General features: G+C 43.4%; 1 protein-coding gene across 1 annotated transcript; it reads right to left on the bottom strand.

Annotated features, from left to right (window-relative positions):
- Nucleotides 1-5,150: 5,150 nt before the first annotated feature.
- ETFBKMT (electron transfer flavoprotein subunit beta lysine methyltransferase) lies at nt 5,151-11,257 on the bottom strand. The gene is made up of 4 exons (XM_047787271.1): nt 11,132-11,257; nt 8,729-9,059; nt 7,854-7,984; nt 5,151-6,032 (listed from the first exon to the last, which is right to left on the bottom strand). Exons 2-4 carry the CDS (start codon nt 9,052-9,054, stop codon nt 5,689-5,691), a joined length of 801 nt encoding a protein of 266 aa, XP_047643227.1. The 5' UTR covers nt 9,055-9,059; nt 11,132-11,257; the 3' UTR covers nt 5,151-5,688.
- Nucleotides 11,258-20,095: the final 8,838 nt, after the last annotated feature.

Here is a 20,095-nt window from a genome sequence, read left to right on the forward strand (position 1 = left end):
TTACCTTCCTAGCTATGTTCTGACTGCTACCTTCCCAAGTATTTAAATACTCACTGGCCAAAAGCAAAGCTGAACATCAGGCCTGTAAATTCTTCACAGAATTTATTATTTCAGTGAAACAAAGAAATAATAAATTTAATGTCATAATCCAGGACATCATATATCTTAGCCATTCAGCATATGATTGTTACTGGGGCCCTTAGCTGGCCACTTTTTGCACTGATTTTTTACGGCTACTTGTCCCAGGTATGTGCTATTCATCTACAAACATTCTTCCTTAAAAACTGCATTCAAGAATATATAAGAATGGGGAATTCCCTGGTAACTCAGCAGGTTAAGGATCCAGCATTGTCACTGCTGTGGCACTAGTTTGCTCCCTGGCCTTGGAACTTATGCATGCCAGGGCCAAAAATAAGGAAAAAAATCATTGGGAGTTCCCATTGTAGCGCATCAGAAACAAATCTGACTAGTATCCACGAGGATGCGGGTTCCATCCCTGGCCTCGCTCAGTGGGTTGCCGTGAGCTGTGATGTAGGTTGTAGATGTGGTTCAGATCTGGCGTTGCTATGGCTGTGGCATAGGCTGGCAGCTGTAGCTCCGATTCCACCCCAAGCCTGGGAATGTCCATATGCCACGAATGCAGCCCTAAAAAGCAAAAAAAAATTTAAAAATAAAAATAATAATAAAATAAATCAAAATGAGTAAACATGAAATATCATCACAGAGGTTGTATCCTAAAGCTCTTTTTGTTTCACAAAGTGAAATAAACAGCACAGGACTTAGTTTTCAAATGAAATGTATTATTCTATCACAAAATTTTCTGAAGTATGTTTTGCTTAAACTACACTCAAATTCATTATAGTCCCTGTGCCATAAGCTTCTCAGTGGGACTTTCTTAAAGATTTCCTGATTAACTTATATAGTAACAGGGAAAGTACAGTATGGTAGATTTCTTGTACATGTTTAGAGGGAAGGGTTTACACATTCAACTCTACTTCTTGCCCTTACTATTAACTGCTTTATAAATGTGATATATTTATAGCCATATAAACATATATTGCCACTGTATGTGTATGTGAAATGGTAAGGCTATAAAAATTTTTTAAAGACAAATTCAGTAAGATTTAATCTTGAACACCTAACCAAATCAATACTTTTTTCCTTTTTTGGAGAAACTAATTTTCAAGATCTGGGCAATCTTGAAGTGGGTTAAGGATCCGGCATTGTCACTGCAGCAGCTCAGGTGACTGCCACGGGCAGGTTTGATCCCTAGGCCAGGAACTTCCATATGTTGCAGGCATGGCCAACAAATAAAGAACAAATACACAAAAAGATTTGTAGTGTCAGATTTTTATGTCTGTAAAGGATTTATCGTCCTAAAGCAGTTTGCTGCTTGATCTTTTTTTATATTGCTAGTTATATTAGGTATTTCTTACCACCCTGCTTAAAATTCCAGTCCCTTTTCCTACCTATCCCTGTCACCCTTCCTACCACTCTGAACTGTTTTTCCCTTTTCCATCTGTCACCATTTGACATGTTTTATTTTTTATTATCTGTCTCCCCACTCTAAAATATAAGCTTCATGAATACAGTAATTGTTTCTCCTTTTTTTCACTGTATCTCCAGTGCCTAGAACAGTGTCTGGTACATAATAAGCACCCAAATATTTGTTGAATGAATAGACAAAAATAAAGGAGAAAATAAATAAAAGTAATACCCATACTTCCAGTTTCTGGCCTGACATATACCAGAAGTCATCAATTCTGTCCTCACAAGATAAAGGCTGAACAAATTGAAAATCATGAAGCAGTACAGCAGAATTTGAAAGTGGACTTGGGAGTTCCCTTGTGGCACAGCAGATTAAGGATCCAGCTCTATCACTGCAGCAACTCTGGTTCCATCCCTGGCCTGGGAACTTCCACATGCTGTGTGTAGCAAAAAAAAAAAAGTGGACTTGGATTAGTTGTAAATATATACTGCTGTAAGTTCTGGGGCAACTGCTAAAAAAGTTTTTTTATAAATATAATTGATACAAGCAAAGAAAGGAGATAGAATCATATAAAATGCTCAAAACCACAAAACAGAAAAAGCAGAACACAAGAAGAGGCAACAAACATGGAACGGTTAAAAGTATGCTGGGAATTAATGCAGCTGTATCTTTTTTAGGGCCGCACTTGTGGCATATAGAAGTTCCCAGGCTAGGGGTCAAATCAGAGCTGCAGCTGCCGGCCTACACCACAGCCACAACTCAGGATCCTAGCCAAGCCTCATCTATGACCTGTGACACCATGGCTCACAGCAACGTCAGATCCTTAACCCACTTGGCAAGGAGAGGGATCAAACCCACATCCTCATGGATACTAATAGGGTTTGTAACCTGCTAAGCTACACTGGAAACTTCTCAATAATCTTGTTAAATGTGAACAGTCTTAAATTTGTTAAGCTACAGTCATTTCAAGGTTCACTGTTACGTGTGTGTGTGTGTGTGTGTGTGCATGAGATTTTAAAATATTTTAAGTAACATTTTGAAATCTCAGAGACCTTCTCGGACCCTCCTCATGAATCATTAAGAGAGAATAACAGAAACAGGATTGTGGACATTTGAAAGTAAATCTACTCTACCGCTTCAAATTGACCTCCATCAGTGCTTCAGAGTATAATTTTCCTTTTTCCTCTTTCTTACTGGGAAGGACAGTACCTAGCAGAATATCCTGAATTTTCAAAGACTATGTCAACAGAACTCTTTCTTCTCAAATACCATCCAATGCCACTGTAGCCTATAATTTCTATTAATTTTACCCGATGTTGAATCAAAATTTGGGGTTTATAATTTTTAAGCCCCAGCAGACCAATGGAAATTGGATTCAGCAAGATACAATGGGTTGTAATAAACTGACTTCCAAAGTTGAAGAATCACAAGATCAGAGATCCCCTTGGGGTGCAGCAGAAACCAATTTTGACTAGTATTCATGAGAATGCAGGTTCCATCCCTGGCCTCACTCAGTGGGTTAAGTCCAGCATTGCTGTGAGCTGTGATGTAGTCACAGACGTGGCTTTGATCCCTAGTTGCTGTGGCTGTGGCGGGTGTAGGCTGGCAGCTGCAGCTCCAAATTCGACCCCTATCCTGGGAACCTCCATAGGCTGTGGGTATGGCCCTAAAAAGCCAAAAAAAAAAAAAAAAATTACAAGATCCTGTATGACCCCAGCTCCAAAACTCCCATCCAATTATCCTTTTTTCCTCTCTAAGCAAAAATTTGCCCTTAACTGCTTTCTTTACATTTCTGCTGAATGACTATAACTCTTATCACATCTCTGTGGTATCCTAATCCTTGTGGCATATGTGTATTATTAGAAAGCATATAATGCAAGTATCATAAACAATTCCTAAACAGTATATAAGAACATGAGAGTACAGTTGACCCTTGACAACAAGGGTTTGAACAGCAGTGGTCCCCTCGTATGTATTTTTGGTTTTGTCTTTTTTCAATAAATACTACGGTACAATGCAATCCATCCTTGAATGCAGAACCTTGGATGCAGACTGTAAAATTATATGTGGATTTTCCACTGCAGGTGGGGAGTTGGGGGTGGTCAGTGCCCCTAACCCCCATGTTGTACAGGGGTCAGCTGTACATGCAAAAGGCTGATTTTTTTGTTTGGGCCATACCTATGGCATGCGGAAGTTCCCAAGCCCAGGGACTGAACCCATAACCCATGCCATAGAAGTGACAGTCAATGCCAGATCCTTAACTACTAGGCCACCAGAGAACTGCAGCTTTTTCTTTTTTTTTTTTTTTTGGGGGGGGGGGGGTCTTTTTAGGGCCACATGTGCAGCATATGGAGGTTCCCAGGATAGGGGTCCAGTCAGAGCTGTAGCTGCAGGCCTACGCCACAGCCATAGCAATACGGGATCCAAGCCGCATCTGTGAACTACACCACAGCTCATGGCAAGGCTGGATCCTTAACCTACTGAGCAAGGCCAGGGATCCAGTCTGCGTCCTCACGAATGCTAGTCAGATTCATTTCCACTGAGCCATGACAGGAACTTCAACTGCAGTATTTTATACTTCACTTGTAACATGTATTGTGGTCATGTTTAGTTTTAAATAGGAGAACAGGAAATGTACTACATGTAATCAGTACAAAATTACAGGACCCAGGAGTTTCCATTGTGTTTCAGTGGCTAATGATCCAGACTAGCATCCATGAGGACTCGGGTTTGATCCCTGGCCTCACTCAGTGGGTTAAGGATCCAGCATTGCCATGAGCTGCGGTGTAGGTCGAAGACATAGCTTGGATCTGGCATTGTGGCTGTGGTGTAGGCGGGCAGCTACAGCTCCGATTTGACCCCTAGCCTAGGAACCTCCATAGGCTGTGGGTGCAGCCCTAAAAAAAAAAAAAAATTACAAGACCCCAAAGTAAAAACCAGGTCTCCCTCCCACCCTCATCTACCATCTAGTACCCTCTCAGAAGGCAAACACTGTTGCCAGTTTCTTATCTTTCCAAAGATACCTGTTTACTGCAAGTAAATATATATCTTTTAAACATACATTCATATGTAGATATACATACACCTTTTTTACATAAATAGTGATATATACTCTACACATTCTTCTTTATATTGTTTCTCATTTATGACCTGATGTTCTTATTGATATAGAAGATCCTGACAACCTGGGGCATGTAGTGGTGACGTAACCAATTTCTAGTTGACCTGAATAAACTATAAAGAGACATCATAAGGTATCACAGTACTGCGTATGTTGGAAATTCTAAAATCTTTACTTTTACCTACGTTTCTTTTTTTTTTTTTGTCTTTTTGCCTTTTCTTGAGCTGTTCCTGCGGCATATGGAGGTTCCCAGCCTAGGGGTCTAATCAGAGCTGTGGCTGCTAGCCTACGCCAGAGCCACAGCAACGCAGGATCTGAGCCGCGTCTGCAACCCACACCACGGCTCACGGCAACGCCAGATCCTTAACCCACTGAGCAAGGGCAGGGATCAAACCCGAAACCTCATGGTTCCTAGTCGGATTCGTTAACCACTGCGCCACGACGGGAACTCCAACCTACATTTCTTAATTGAGGCCTTATTATGCCCTAATCCTATATTAGGCACTTTATGCTTTCCTTTATTACAATAACACTTGGAGGTACAGTTTATTAAATTTTATTACTGTTTCATAGGTGAAGAAATTAAAGCTCTGAGAGCTTAACTAGCCCCAAATCCCAACTAGAGATCCACTAAGAGTGGCCTCACTCCAAAGCCCATGTACTCTGTACCATACTAACTGCATCTCTGATCTTTACAGATAATTTTTTTAATATAGTATTCTTCTGTATTTTGTGTTTTGTTTAATTCAAAGATACACTGTAGCTGTCCTCAACCATAGAAATAGACTCTGCTAAAATATCTAATTCCTCTCTGCTGCTTAAATTACATGTGGTTACCTATTGAGTACTGCCTTCAATAATTATATTCCTGTAGCAGAAAAACTAGAAAAAAAAATGACAGAGATTTCTCTATTTGGCTTAATGCAGAACAAGTTATATGACAAAGGCTGACAAAACGTAAACCTTCAAATTTTGGCACTGAGATCTGCCATTTAACACAAATTGTCTGTTTTGAACTGGAGTCTTTTTAGGGTTAAACTCAAACATGGCTCTGTCCATATGGAAGTACTTCAACAACTCAAGGCTGAAAATCCCACACTGTGCTTGTTGTCAGTCCATTGTTTTCCTGCCTAGTAGGCTCTGGAAGTGAGTATTCTGCCACTTTGAGCAGCTGATGCTGAATGCTGTGTCCACTGAACTGGGGTCGTCCAGGATCACCAATCAGTACTCGAGTTCTGTGGGCATGAAAGCAATTCTTCAGCCACTGATGAAGACTGTCTGCAAGGTCTTCATCATAAAACATATCTCCAAGCAAAACAAGGTCCCACTTATCTTGTGCCAAATCCAAAATGTTTTTGGTTAAAACAGGAAAAGGATTCAGTCGGTTCAATTCACAATTTAGTGTAATAGCCATTCCTGCAACTTGAAAAAAACAACATAGTGAATTAGTAGATGCTAGGCTGTTTTCATTCCCTACTGATTAATTTAAGTAATTTAGAACATCTACTAACAAGGTTTTTTCCCACTTTCTGGTGAAAGTTGTTTTTATTGTATTTTTTTGATAAAGAAGCCTAGGAGTTCCCATTGTGGCTCAGCAGAAACGAATCCAACTAGTATCCATGAGGATTCAGGTTTGATCCCTGGCCTCACTCAGTGGATTAAGGATCTGGCGTTGCCATGAGCTGTGGTGTAGGTCACAGACGTGGCTTGGATCCCATGTTGCTGTGGCAGTGGTGTAGGCAGGCAGCTATAGCTACGATTGGACCCCTAGCCTGGGAACCTCCATATGCTGCTGGTGTGGCACTGAAAAGACAAAAAAAAAATTAAAAATTAAAAAAAAAAAGAATCCTAAAGTGTATGCCAATATAATCAATTTCCTGCACTTCTCAAATATATGAATATCCTGAAAACAAAACAAATAATACCAAATACCCAAAATGTTGAGGTTTTCAGGAACATTTGCTGATCTCAATAACAAAGAGGTTTGGTCTGTTAGAGTTATGCAGGAGGCAGGGAAAAAAGCCTTGGGCTTGAGCAGGATGACACGTTAGAACTGAGACCCCTGTATAAAATCAAGCTCCTCAAAAAGCCTCAGTGAAAGGGAAGAAAGAAGAAAATCAGAAAAAATTAAAACTTACCTGCCTTAACTTGGGTTCAAATGGAATAAAATCTCCATCCAAGACACAGGCCTATCTTCATTTGGGCTTTGGTCAGATAAAAACTACCTACATACTGCCAATCTAGACTGACCCAACCATAAACAGAGACTGTACCTTAATGGCATAAAAAAAAATGTAATAATGAAATAATAAATCATCTTTTCACTATGGGGGGGAAAAAAAAGTACCTACATATTTCAGAAAATGCCTAGCCCAGAAATTAACAATAAGGGCTCCCAGGTTGGTAACACTTCAGGGGATAACTGACAGTCACAAATACAAGTCCTCCTGTGCCTGGGATAAACCATAATGGGAAAGAATAGGAAAAAGAATTTTGTATATAGCTGAACCCCTTTGCTCTACAGCAGAAATTAGCACAACACTGTAAATCACTTCAATTAAAAAATAAGTTTAAAAAAAAAGGTCAACTCAGGCCCCATGGGATTCCCACAGAAAATGTCCCTTCCACTGAGTATCTTCACATTATCAGGTTACAAAATACACATGGCGGGAGTTCCCATCATGGTGCTGCGGAAACAATCCAACTAGGAACCATGAGGTTGTGGGTTCGATACCTGGCCTCGCTCAGTGGATTAAGGGTCGGGCGTTGCTGTGGTTGTGGTGTAGGCCAGCAGCTGTGGCTCTAATTTGACCCATGGCCTGGGAACCTCCATATGCCGTGGGTACAGCCCTATAAAACAAAACAAACAAACAAAAAAATACACATGTAAAGTGGCTATGATGTTGAGGTATCTGTAGCTATTTATCTTGGAATTTTAAAAAAGATGAGCTTGGAGTTCCTTTCATGGCTCAGCAGTTAATGAACCTGATTAGGATCCATGAGGATGCAGGTTCAATCCCTGGCCTTGCTCAGTGGGTTAAAGATCTGGCGTTGCCGTAGATCGCAGACGCGGCTCAGATCCCGCATTGCTGTGGCTGTGGTGTAGACTGGAAGCTATAGCTCTTATTCAACCCTTAGCCTGGGAACCTGTATGTGCCACAGGTGCGGCCCTAAAATAGCAAAAATAATAATAAAAATTAAAAAAAGACGAGCTTGAAATATTTTTAAATATGAAATCCTTACTAGGGTCTATGTCGTTGGCCAAGATCCTCAAAGCTCCACTCATCTTAGCAGCAATAGCTGTAGCCCCACATCCACTCCCAATATCTAACACAGATCTTCCTCTGACAACGTCAGGATTATCCAAAAGATACCTAAATTAGACAGAAAGGGGGAAAACATTATCTAAGAGAGATGAAAGAAGGTCAGTAAGAGATGTCCCCAAATTTTTCTTTGGATTGACTGGATGAAAAAATAGTGGGAATTCAGCAGAAGAATGTGGTCCAAGATGGGCAAGTTTGGCCTGACTCGAGTGAGACAAAATGTCAATCTTAAGAGCTGGGCAAAGGTGGCAGAGAGAGGACCTAGTCATTTTATTGTTATTGTTCTTTTTAGGGCCACACCTGCGGCATATGGAGATTCCCAGGCTAAGGGTGGAATCAGAGCTGTAGCCCCTGGCCTACAGCACAGCCACAGCAATACCAGATCTGAGCCGCATCTGCAACCTACACCACAGCTACACCAACGCCGGATCCTTATCCCACTGAGCAAGGCCAGGGATCAAACCCACATCCTCATGGATACTAGTTGGATTCGTTTCCTCGTTCTGCGCCACAACGGGAACTCCTCATTACCAAGTCTTGACAGCTCACCTAGGACTTCTCTTGGGGAGAGAACAATATTTGGGAAACAGCTTCAGAAGCTTGGAATGGAAGGTAAAACTATGCAACAAAGGCAACCCGAAGCTTCCGAAGCTGCTCTAAGTTAGGACCACCAGAAGAATTTGGGGGTTTGTTCTGGTCTTTCTGTGAGGACAGGAAGAATGTGGAGTTGGAAAGGACTGAGAAGAGAAAGGAGGTAAGAAGCCATAAAGGTTCTAGCTTCTTCTAGGGCCGTACCTAGACAAGGCCTGGCCTCCAGGCCAGTAGATTGCCCAGTAAGGATCGCTGTGGGGCCACAAGTCTGCTCTCTCCCACCAGAACTTGCATCTGGGAGTCAAAAGCCGCAACTGGATTTCAGGGGTGAGGCTGCCACTTCTGGTGACTTCAGTGTGCTCCTCCAGGAAGGCTTTCATCTCGGGGTCCATGAAGCTTCCAGTTCCTCTCCAGGGGCAGTGGCCCCAGAGAAACAAGGGAAGACCAGTGCTTCTCACAGCTTTCCGAAGGACACCACAGCGGTTAAAGGGAAACAATGCAAATGCTCTCCAGCCTGGGCACAAAGCCATCAGTCCTGTCCCAAAGCACAGGTTTGTCAGTATTGTTCTTGATAAGAGTTGCTCCTCGTGGGGAAAGAACAAGGGTCTGACGGCCAAACTGATCTCGACTAGAATATCTGGACCTCTAAATAAATAATACTGAAAATCCCAAGGCTCACTGATACTTCCAAATGCTATTACACAGTAAGAAAATAGTAGTAGCTCTGTATCAGATGATGCACAAATACAAGTTCGTTTTAGGTGAAAGCGCTCATATATTAATTTTGGAAAATCCAATCTTTTATTTTTATTTATTTATCTTTCTTTTTATGACCGCCCCTGAGGCATATAGAAGTTGTGAGGTTAGGGACTGAATCAGAGCTGCAGCTGTGGGCCTACACCATAGCTCATGGCAACACCAGATCCTTAACTCTCTGAATGAGGCTGACCCTGAATCCTCATGGATACTAGTCAGGCTCTTAACCTGTTGGGCCACAAGGGGAACTCCAAGGAAAAGCCAGTCTTTTAAAAGATGCCTTTTCACAACAGAATCCTCTTAATAATTTAGAATAACAAATATACAAGCATTTGCTTTTGAGAGAATCCTCAGGAACATGCCTGTTACACACAATAAGATATACCTTTAAAGTTCTTTCATACATTTAATAAATCACTTCCATTTAAGCAGGGACTTTGCCTGGCAACTTTGAACAAAATAAAAGTCCCTCTCTTCAGAAAGCTTAGATGCCAGTGGTGGAATAGAGCAATTAACAGGGCAAACATAGTTCTTGCCTTTATGAAGTCTAGCCAAAAGTTGTACAGATTGTCAAATTTTAACTGTGGGTAGAGATAAATTATACTGACTGCACAATAAAGATAGTCCTAGCATAAAACATCAAAGTAATAAAGATTCAAGGGTTTTTCCTAAAAAAATATTTAAAAAAAAAAAAAAAACTATAGAGTTCGCTTCGTGGCTCAGTGGTTAATGAACCCGACTAGGATCCATGAGCATGCAGGCTTGCTCCCCAGTGAGTTAAGGATCCGGCGTTGCCCTGAGCTGTGGTGTAGGTCACAGGTGAGGCTCGGGTCCTGAGTTGCTGTGGCTGTGGTATAGGCTGGCAATTGAAGCTCCAATTTGACCCCTAGCCTGGGAACTTCCACATGCCTTAGGTGTGGCCCTAAAAAGCAAAAAAAAACAAAAACAAAAAAAACCTTTAGATTTAATTGTAATAAAAGAATATCAGCTCCCAAACCTCTTTCTGTAAATACCTCTGATGAGTCATATTTACCAAAACTGGACTTAATATAAAAAGATACCTTGATAAGAATAAGCAGGAATGAAAGAGCAGTTTAAACAGAAATTATACACCCAGTTGTTTGAGACCTCTGATCTAATCTGCGTAAATATTTTAAAGTCTTATATCCACCCAAGTATTTAGAGTAGGGGCCCCAAGCTTAAATGCCTACCAGGGCTGGGCTGGTGATAGATGTATGATCCAGGCTGTTGTTAGATAACAGAGGGGCTGTGGCAAACTGTAAACTGTTTCAAAACAGTCCAAAAGGGCCGCAAACTGCTGCCAGCCAGGGACTCCTGGGCTGATCTCCCAATCGCTCAAGATAATCCAGATATTTACACATAAACTCTCACTTTTAAACCCTGGCAACTAATTAAAATATCAAGACACAGGCGGGCCACAATGCCTCTCAGGCCAGTTTGTGAACTCAGGATGGACCTCCAGTGGGTATTAATAAAATTAGCCCACGTTTATGCTTTTGGAATCCCAGGGTCTAGTCTGACCTCAATGGACTACTCCTGTGAGGACCGACTGGGTCAGCCCTTGAATCCCAAAAGTCCAAGGTTTAAAAAGAAATCAAATAGGAGATTGTGGACACCATTTCATCCAGACCGATGTCGCTCCCTCCCAAGCCAGCACCAAAGAAACAGCACCCCTTATGAATGTGATTATGTGCTGGACACTTGGTACGTGGAATGATTGCTAAGGAAAGAAGACAGGTTAAAAAGACGGGTCCAAAAGTATTAGCACGTGATTTCCCTCCAAGGAGAGAGTCAACCTTAAAGGGGCAGGCACAGTTCTCCTCTCCTTACCCGGCTGTGCTAACACCGCCTCAGGAAGCTAAGCACTGGGCACGTCCGTCACTCTCCCCTGCCCGTCTTTTTGCACCTTCTTTATGACTGCAAGCGGGGTCCAGCTTCCTCAGCCAAGCCGGCGCCCACCCCACCCCACCCTGCCCCGCGCCCCGCCCAGTCCCACCCCAGGCTCCGCCCTCCTTCCCGGCAGCGCCTTTTCTCCTTTCGCCTGCGCTTCTTAAAGGGACAGGAAGTTCGAGATCACCGGGCTTTCAGACCTCCCTTGGGAAATAGGGGAGCTACAAATACTGATTTCTTGAAAATCCACTTTGAAGCCCTGGAGCATCTGCTTCATGCCAGTCACACTCCTAAACACTGGGCATAGAATGGTGAGCAAAATAGACCTTTAATAAACCTTAAATAATGACGCTTACGTTTGGAGTTCCCATCGTGGCTCAGTGGTTAACCAATCCGACTAGGAACCATGAGGTTGCGGGTTCGATCCCTGGCCTTGCTCAGTGTTAAGGATCTGGTGTTGCCGTGAGCTGTAGTGTGGGTCGCAGATGCGGCTCAGATCCTGCGTTGCTGTGGCTGTGGCGTAGGCCAGTGGCTGCAGCTCTGATTAGACCCCTAGCCTGGGAACCTCCATATGCCGCGGGAGCGCCTCAAGAAAACGCAAAAAGACAATAATAATAATGACGCTTACGTTCAACTGTGATTAAATCATAATGTCCTCCCTGTTATAATTTCATGCATGCACAATCTTTTTAATTTTCTTAATTACAGTTTATTTCGATAGTACTCTCTGATTCTCTTGCTGTTAATAATTTTTTATTTTTTATTTTTTTGCTTTTTAGGGCCGCACCCTCTGCATTTGGAGGTTCCCAGGCTAGGAGTCCAGTGAGAGCTACATCTCCGGCCTACACCAGAGTCACAGCAACACAGGATCTGAGCAGCTTCTGGGACCTACATCACAGCTCACCGAAGCGCCAGATCCTTAACCCACTGAGCGAGGCCAGGGATCAAACTATGGTTCCTAGTGGGATTTGTTTCCACTGCACCACGATGGGAACTCCCTGTTAATAATTCTTAACAGACATTAAAGATTAGTTTGCCTAAGAAATGTTTTTTGAGTTTCCATTGTGGCTCAGCAGGTTAAGAACCAGAGTAGTATCCATGAGGATGGAGGTTCCATGGCCAGCTCAGTAGGTTAAGGATCCTGCGTTGTTACAAGCTGCAGTGTAGGTAGCATACATCGCTGGGGTGGGGTGTTACAGTGTGGGGCACAGGGCTGCAGCTGCAGCTTCAATTTACTCCTGGCTGGGAACTTCCATATGCTGCAGATATGGCTGTTAAAAAAACAAGTGTTGTTTTTAACTAGCTTCTGTATTCTATCCCACTGATAGTTTTTAAATTGATCTGCTTCTTTCCATCTCTCTTGCTATTGCCTTAGTTTCACTTTATGATTGCTTGCCTGAATTCCCATAACTGGTCTCTGCAATCCTGCTTTCCTCTAGCCCATTCTCTGTAGTGCAGCTTAAATTGTTGTCTCTGAAACTTTCATTCCATAGTCCAGAAAAAGGCTTTACATTCTTAAAATAATCCCAAAGAAACAGACCATAAGCCCATCACAGCCACAGCAGTGAGGGATCCAAGCTGTGTCTTCGACCTACACCAAAGCTGATGGCAGCACCTGATCCCATACCCACTGAGTGAGGCCAGGGATCACACCTGCATCCTCATGGATACTAGTCACATTTGTTTCTGCTCCACAATGGGAACTCCTGAAATGTTTTCTTTCTTTCTTTCTTTTTTTAATTTTTTGCTTCTTAGGTGCAGCATGTGGAAATTCCCAGGCTAGGGATTGAATTGGAGCTACAGCTGCCAGCCTACACCACAGCCACAGCAATGCCAGATCCAAGCCATATCTGTGAACTACACCACAGCTCATGGCAGTGCCAGATCCCTTACCCACTGAGCAAGACCAGGGATCGAACCCACATCCTCATGGATACTAGTCCATTTTGTTTCCGCTGTGCCACAATGGAAACTCCCGAAATGTTTTCTTTTTTCGTCTTTTTTTTTGTCTTTTTTTTTTTTGCCATTTCTTGGGCCGTTCCCACGGCATATGGAGGTTCCCAGACTAGGGGTCAAATCGGAGCTGTAGCCGCCGGCCTACACCAGAGCCACAGCAACTCGGGATCCAAGCCAAGTCTTCGATCTACACCACAGCTCACGGCAACACCGGATCCTTAACCTACTGAGCATAGGCCAGGGATCGAACCCTCAACCTCGGGGTTCCTAGTCGGATTCGTTAACCACTGAGCCATGACGGGAACTCCCGAAACGTCTTCTTTTTAAGTGAAAGAAAGAACTGTTTCACTTTTATCAAAATTGACCCATATGCAACTGAGGAGACCCATCAGCAATTGTTATCATCCGACCTTGTGATTTTTGCCTTTTAACTACCCGCCTACGTTTTTGTACACGAGCCAGTTCTCTAATAACTGGACACTCTTAAAAGTGCAAGTTTAAAAAATTATCCCCATTCTCAAATTCATCTTCAAGGATTTTTTTGGACAATTATGTAATTATACTTAACTATATGACCTTGGGCACATTATTAAACTTTCTTGATGAAAGAGATCAGGATATCCCACTCTGACGCAGAAGTTGTTTTGAACAAAAGGGAATTTGAGTTTCTGAAATCCCTTATCTGCCTAAATCAGTCTCCCAAAAGAACTCAACTATCATAAACCTTCTCCCCAGGGACAACTCTAAACTTTTTGTTTGATTGCTTTAGTTTTTTTTAGCTATGGGCATGTGGAATTTCCCAGGCCAGGGATCAAACCTGTTTCCCTGCAGCAACTCAAGCTGCTGCAGTGACAATGCCACCTTGCCACAAGGGAATTCCAGAACAACTCTAATCTTGGACCTGAGAAGTGGAAGTCACACCCAAACAGCCATTGTCCCAAGACTGTCATATCACCTATCTATTTCTCCTAAAGGATCATTTATCTTTTTAAAAAGTCATTCCCATAAGTGCTCTTTCTCTCCTTGCCCATTCCTTCTATGATAGAATGAAATGTATGTTTTTGTTTTTGGGGGGTTTTTTTGTTTGTCTTTTTAGGGCTGCACCCACGGCATATGGAGGTTCCCAGGCTAGGGGTCTAATCGGAGCTGTAGCCACCGGCCTACACCAGGGCTACAGCAATGCCAGATCCGAGCCTCGTCGGTGCCTGCACCACAGCTCACGGCAACGCTGGATCCTTAACCCACTGAGCAAGGCCAGGGATGGAACCTGAAACCTCATGGTTCCTAGTCAGATTTGTTTCCATGGCACTGTGATAGGAACTCCTGAAATGTATGTTTTTTTAAGGCAGGACGAGAAAAATTAAGCATAGCATAACACATGCCCTGCCCTACAGGGCCCTCATTAACGTGTAATGTGTAGCTGCATTATACATTAACCAGATCTCCACACAAAGGCAGGAATGTCTGCACAGCCGTAAAGATCATTTCCCCCTTCTGATGCCAGCAATGTAGCTCCTTAGAAGATAACATTCTTTTCCTAATCCTGTAAGGGGTCATGGTGACCTGCTGTTCCCTTCATCCATGTAGGCCTGGACTGTGTACCTCTGGTGAACTTTATGCAAAATGTCAATGTGTCACTTTGATGAATGATCCTTTGTCTCAAAAATGTATATAACTGTGCTTTTGACTTCTAATGAGAACAGTCCTCAGAGATGTCTGAAAGACTGTCTCCAGGGTTATAATCCTCAGATTGGCTCTGGGGGGAAAAAAAAAATCTTTTTTTTTTTGGTTGGGGCTGTGTATTTGTCACATGGAACTTCCACGCCACAACAGTAACCCCAGCTGCTGCAGTGACAATAACAGATCCTTAACCTATTGAGCCACAAGGGAACTCCTCTGTTTCTTCTTTAGATTGACTATTGATTAATTTTTCGTCAACACCTACTAAGTAAGTTAGGTATAAGAGCACAAAATTTTAACTCCCTATGAGTTTACTCATCAGTGAATTCTCATGTGTATGGGTTGTGTGTGTAAACTCTTGTTTTCTTCTGTTCATCTGTCCTTTGTCAGTTTACCTTGCAGATCCCAGACACCGAACATAAGAGAAAAAGGAGGAATTCCCTGGCGGTGCAGAGGGTTAAGGATCTGGCATTGTCACTGCATCGGCCTGGGTGGCTGCTGTGGCACAGATTAGATCCCTTGGCCCTGGAACTTTTGCAGCAAAAAAAAGAAGAGGAGTTCTTGCTGTGGCACAGTGAGTTAATGATCTGGTTTGTCTGTGGCGTAGGTCACAGCTCCAGCTGGGATTCGATCCCTGGCCCAGGAACTTGGGAACTTCCATATGCCACAGGGGCTGTCCAGAAAAGGAAAAAAAAAAAAAAGAGAGAGAGGGTAAAGGAAAGATTTTTTTCCGCTACACTAAGTCTCAGTCTTCTCGTCTATAAATCAGATGTGATGATGACGATAATACTATATTGGGAGGATTTAATGAGATAAAAGTAAAGTGCTTAGTATATAGTTCCTGGCATATCATAAATGCTGTGATTATTATTATTAGAACTGTGGAGTTAGTATTGGTAAGACATAAGACTGGAGGCTGGAGATCAGGTTTTCAGCAAAGAGTGAGGGGATCAGAGTTGAATTTTAGAAAATAGTTTTTCGGAGTTAGGGGGTTTTGTTGTGGTTTTTTGTTTTTTGGTTTTTTTGACCTTGTCTGTAGCATGGTGGGAGTTCCTAGGCCAGGGATCAAACCTGTGCCACAGCAGCAACCTGGGCCGCTGCAGTGACAACACTGGATCCTGTGCCACAAGAGAATTCCTAGAAATCAGTTTTAAGCTGCAGGTATTAGAGGTCAGAGTGAAGACAAGGAGACCGCCAGTTGAAGAATGTGATAGTACTCAGGCAAGTGCTAATGAGGGCATGGAAAAAACTGGACACATCTGAACGTGCCATTAGCAGGACTTGGACACTAAGTGAATATATTTGCTTAACCATAACAATACATAATCTAAGGGCAAGGTGTCATTTTTTTTTTCTTTGCCAACTTGACCTGGGCTGTTAATCACCATGCTGTCTTGATCTCATTTCTTCCTTTTTTTTTTTTTTTTTAATTTTGCTTTATAGGGCCGCAGGTGCAGCATATGGAAGTTCCCAGGGTAGTTTCATATTGGAGCTACAGCTGCAGCTACGCCACAGCCACAGCAATGCAGGATCTGAGCCGTGTCTGTGACCTACACACAGCTCACGGTAACACCAGATCCCCAGCCCACTGAGCGAGGCCAGGAATCGAGCCTACATCCTTATGGATACTAGTCGGGTTTGTTACCGCTGAGCCGCAACAGGAACTCCAATCTCGTTTCTTCCTTACTTGAAAGCCTCTGTGGCTCCACAGGCCTTCATCAGAGCCAGATTCCTGATCACAGCTTCCTAAGCTCCTAGTAACGGGGCCCTACTTGCCTAGTTTCAAAACCCTCCTCTCTCCCCTCCAGTTTCCAGCTTCAGGCCCTTGTGCTCTTGCTTCGTGCCTTGCTTAAGACAAGCAAGCCGCCACCACACATACACCCCCTCCTCAATGTCGCTAACCACCTCCTCATCCTCCAGACTCCAGCTCAGGGTTAAGGCCCCCTCAGCAGCCTCCCCCAGTGTACACACTGAACTTGACATTACTTTAGCTTCCTAGGCATACCCAGCAAGAATACCATGCAGAACTGTCATTGCCTGGCTCCTTTACTGGACTTAGAGGCTAACCATCTCCTTCCTCCTTTATTTTCTGCCCCAGTTAAGACACTCAACAAATTCTGCTAAAAGAAAAAGCAGGAGTTCCCACTGTGGTGCAGTGGAAATTAATCCAACTAGTAACCATGAGGTTGTGGGTTCCATCCCTGGCCTCGCTCAGTGGGTTAAGGTCCAAGTAATTGCTGTGTGTTATTCATGGCAGCTGGTCTTCAAGCAGCCAGGGAGGAAAAGAGACTTGTTCTTCAGCTTCAAGATGCAAACTCCAGATAAACTGCAGTCAAGCCAGTATGATTTGCCTCTGCCATCCTAGAATGCGTTTCTCCCCAGACCTCATTCAAATGAAGTTTGAGGTTTTGGATTTTCTAGATCTCCCTCTTCTCTCCCCCAAACTGCCCCTTGCAAGCAGTCCATAGTCTGTGAATTTGTAGGCTCCTTCTTCTCAATTCCTTATCTGTTGCATTTGCTGCTCCTTCAGTTGGTCACTCACTAGGTGAGCTCTTAAACACCAGTCGCACCTGAAAATCCCGATATCCGGCCCTTTAAGACTAGTTTGCTGTAAAAAGGATTGAGCCCGGCTGAGAGACCACCTCAGCCAATTAAAGCGATAACAGGCCACCTAGTGGTAATTTAACACAGGCCTGGTGTGTCTGAGCTAAAATAGGAAGAAAATGGGGGTGGAGGGAGGAAGGTCAGGAGTTTCCTTGTACTGCAGTGTGTTAAGGATTCGGTGTTTTCACTGCAGTGGCTTGAGTTATTGCTGTGGCGAGGGTTCAATCCCTGGCCCTGGAACTTCCACATGCCCCAGCCTTGGCTAAAACAAACAAACAAAACAAAAAACTCTCACCCACAATTTAACTACAAAGTGGCATGCTCATTTAGTTGGAAGATGTAGCTGAAATACTTATCATGGATAAGAGTTAAGGCCTAAATTTTTTTTTCTTTTTTTTCTTTTTTTTTTGTCTTTTTGCCTTTTCCAGGGCCGCTTCCCATGGCATATGGAGGTTCCCAGGCTAGGGGTCTAATCGGAGCTCTGGCATACGCCAGAGCCACAGCAATTCGGGATCCGAGCCGCGTCTACAACCTATACCACAGCTCATGACAACGCCGGGTCCTTAACCCACTGAGCAAGGCCAGGGATCGAACCTGCAACCTCATGTTTCCTAGTCGGATTCGTTAACCACTACGGGAACTCTAAGGCCTAAAGTTTAAGGAAGATTTGGTGTCACCCATTGACACATTCCATATGTTTCTCTCTCTCTCTCACACACACACATAAGTACCCACCAGCAAATCTGGGCTCTACCTTCAAAATATACCCAGTATCTGATAGCTCCTGACCACCTAGTGTGAGCCACCTCTAGCCTGGTCTCCTAACTAACTCCTTGATTCCCTCTCTGGCTCCCCGTGTTTTTTTTTTGGCAACAAAGCCAAGATGATCCTTATATTTCTTTTGTTGTTGTTGTTGTTATTTTATTTTATTTGTTGTTATTTACCCCATACAATTTTTTTTCTACTGTACAGCATGGTGACCCAGTTACACATACATGTATACATTCTTTTTTCTCACATTATCATGTGCCATCATAAGTGACTAGACATAGTTCTCAGTGCTACACAGCAGGATCTCATTGCTAATCCATTCCAAAGGCAATAGTCTGCATCTATTAACCCCAAGGTCCCAGTCCATCCCACTCCCTCCCCCTCCCCCTTCTCCTAGGCAACAAGTCTCTTCTTCAAGTCCATGATTTTCTTTTCTGTGCCGTATATTAGATTCCAGATAAAAGTGATATTATACGGAATTTGTCTTTCTGACTTACTTCACTCCATATGAGCGTCTCTAGTTCCATCCATGTTGCTGCAAATGGCATTATTTTGTTCTTTTTTATGGCTGAGTAGTATTCCATTGTGTGTATATACACCACATCTTCTTAATCCAATCATCTGTTGATGGACATTTAGGTTGTTTCCATGTCTTGGCTATTGTGAATAGTGCTGCAACGAACATGAGGGTGTATGTGTCTCTTTTAAGGAAAGTCTTGTCTGGATATATGCCCAAGAGTGGGGTTGCTGGGTCATATGGTAGTTCTATATGTAGTTTTCTAAGGTACCTCCATAGTGGTTGTACCAGCTTACATTTCCACCAACAGCGCAGGAGGATTCCCTTTTCTCCACCCCCCCCCCCCCCAGCATTTGTTATTTGTGGATTTGTGTGTGTGTGTGTGTGTGTGGACTTATTAATGATGGCCATGCTGACTGGTGTGAGGTGGTATCTCGTGGTAGTTTTGATAAGATGATCCTTTTTTTTTTTTTGGTCTTTTTTTGCCATTTCTTGGGCCACACCTGCAGCATATGGAGGTTCCCAGGCTAGGGGTTGAATCGAGCTGCAGCCACCGGCCTACACCAGAGCCACAGCAACGCGGGATCCGAGCCGCGTCTGCAACCTACACCACAGCTCACGGCAACGCCAGATCCTTAACCCACTGAGCAAGGCCAGGGACGGAACCCGCAACCTCATGGTTCCTGGTCGGATTGGTTAACCACTGCACCACAACGGGAACTCCGATAAAGTGATCCTTTTAAAAGGAACTCCAGTCCTGTCACTGCTCCACTGGAAACCCTCCAACATCACCGAGCCACCCTTCCCAGCCCCTTCTCTGACTTCCACTCCTACTGCTGACCCTTTTTCGGAGGATACTTTCCAAACACACTAGACAGACCATCTTGATGTTTTGCAAACACGTTGCACTGTTTCCTGCCTTGGGTCTGTACACTTGCTACATCTTCAGCCTGGGGTGGTCTTCCCTTAGATGTGTGCATGGCAAGCCCCTCATCTCCCTTATTTTGTATAATGCTTGTGAGGCAGTAGATAGATGGGCTCCAGGATAGATAATTGGAACTATCGTCTTGTTTATACTTCCTGAAGCAGGGGATAGGCACTACTAGCCTCTTGTTTTCACTTCTTGAGGCAGGAGATAGGTGGGGTCCAGGGTAAACATTTAGAACCAGGTGCCTATCTATACTTCAAGATAGAAATAACAGGTACGGGGCAAATAATTGGTACTTTTGTGAACTTGTTAAACAGTGGTAATGACAGGATCAGAAGAGGGGCTAAGCCCTGCTTGGACAAAAGACCAAGAGGTCACATACTTCCCACTCTCGGGGTCAGGGAGATCCCCAACTACACATACTCAGAAATACCCCTCTAGACCAGAA

Source organism: Phacochoerus africanus, chromosome 7 (assembly GCF_016906955.1).
Source record: "Phacochoerus africanus isolate WHEZ1 chromosome 7, ROS_Pafr_v1, whole genome shotgun sequence".
Classification (NCBI taxonomy): Eukaryota; Metazoa; Chordata; class Mammalia; order Artiodactyla; family Suidae; genus Phacochoerus; species Phacochoerus africanus.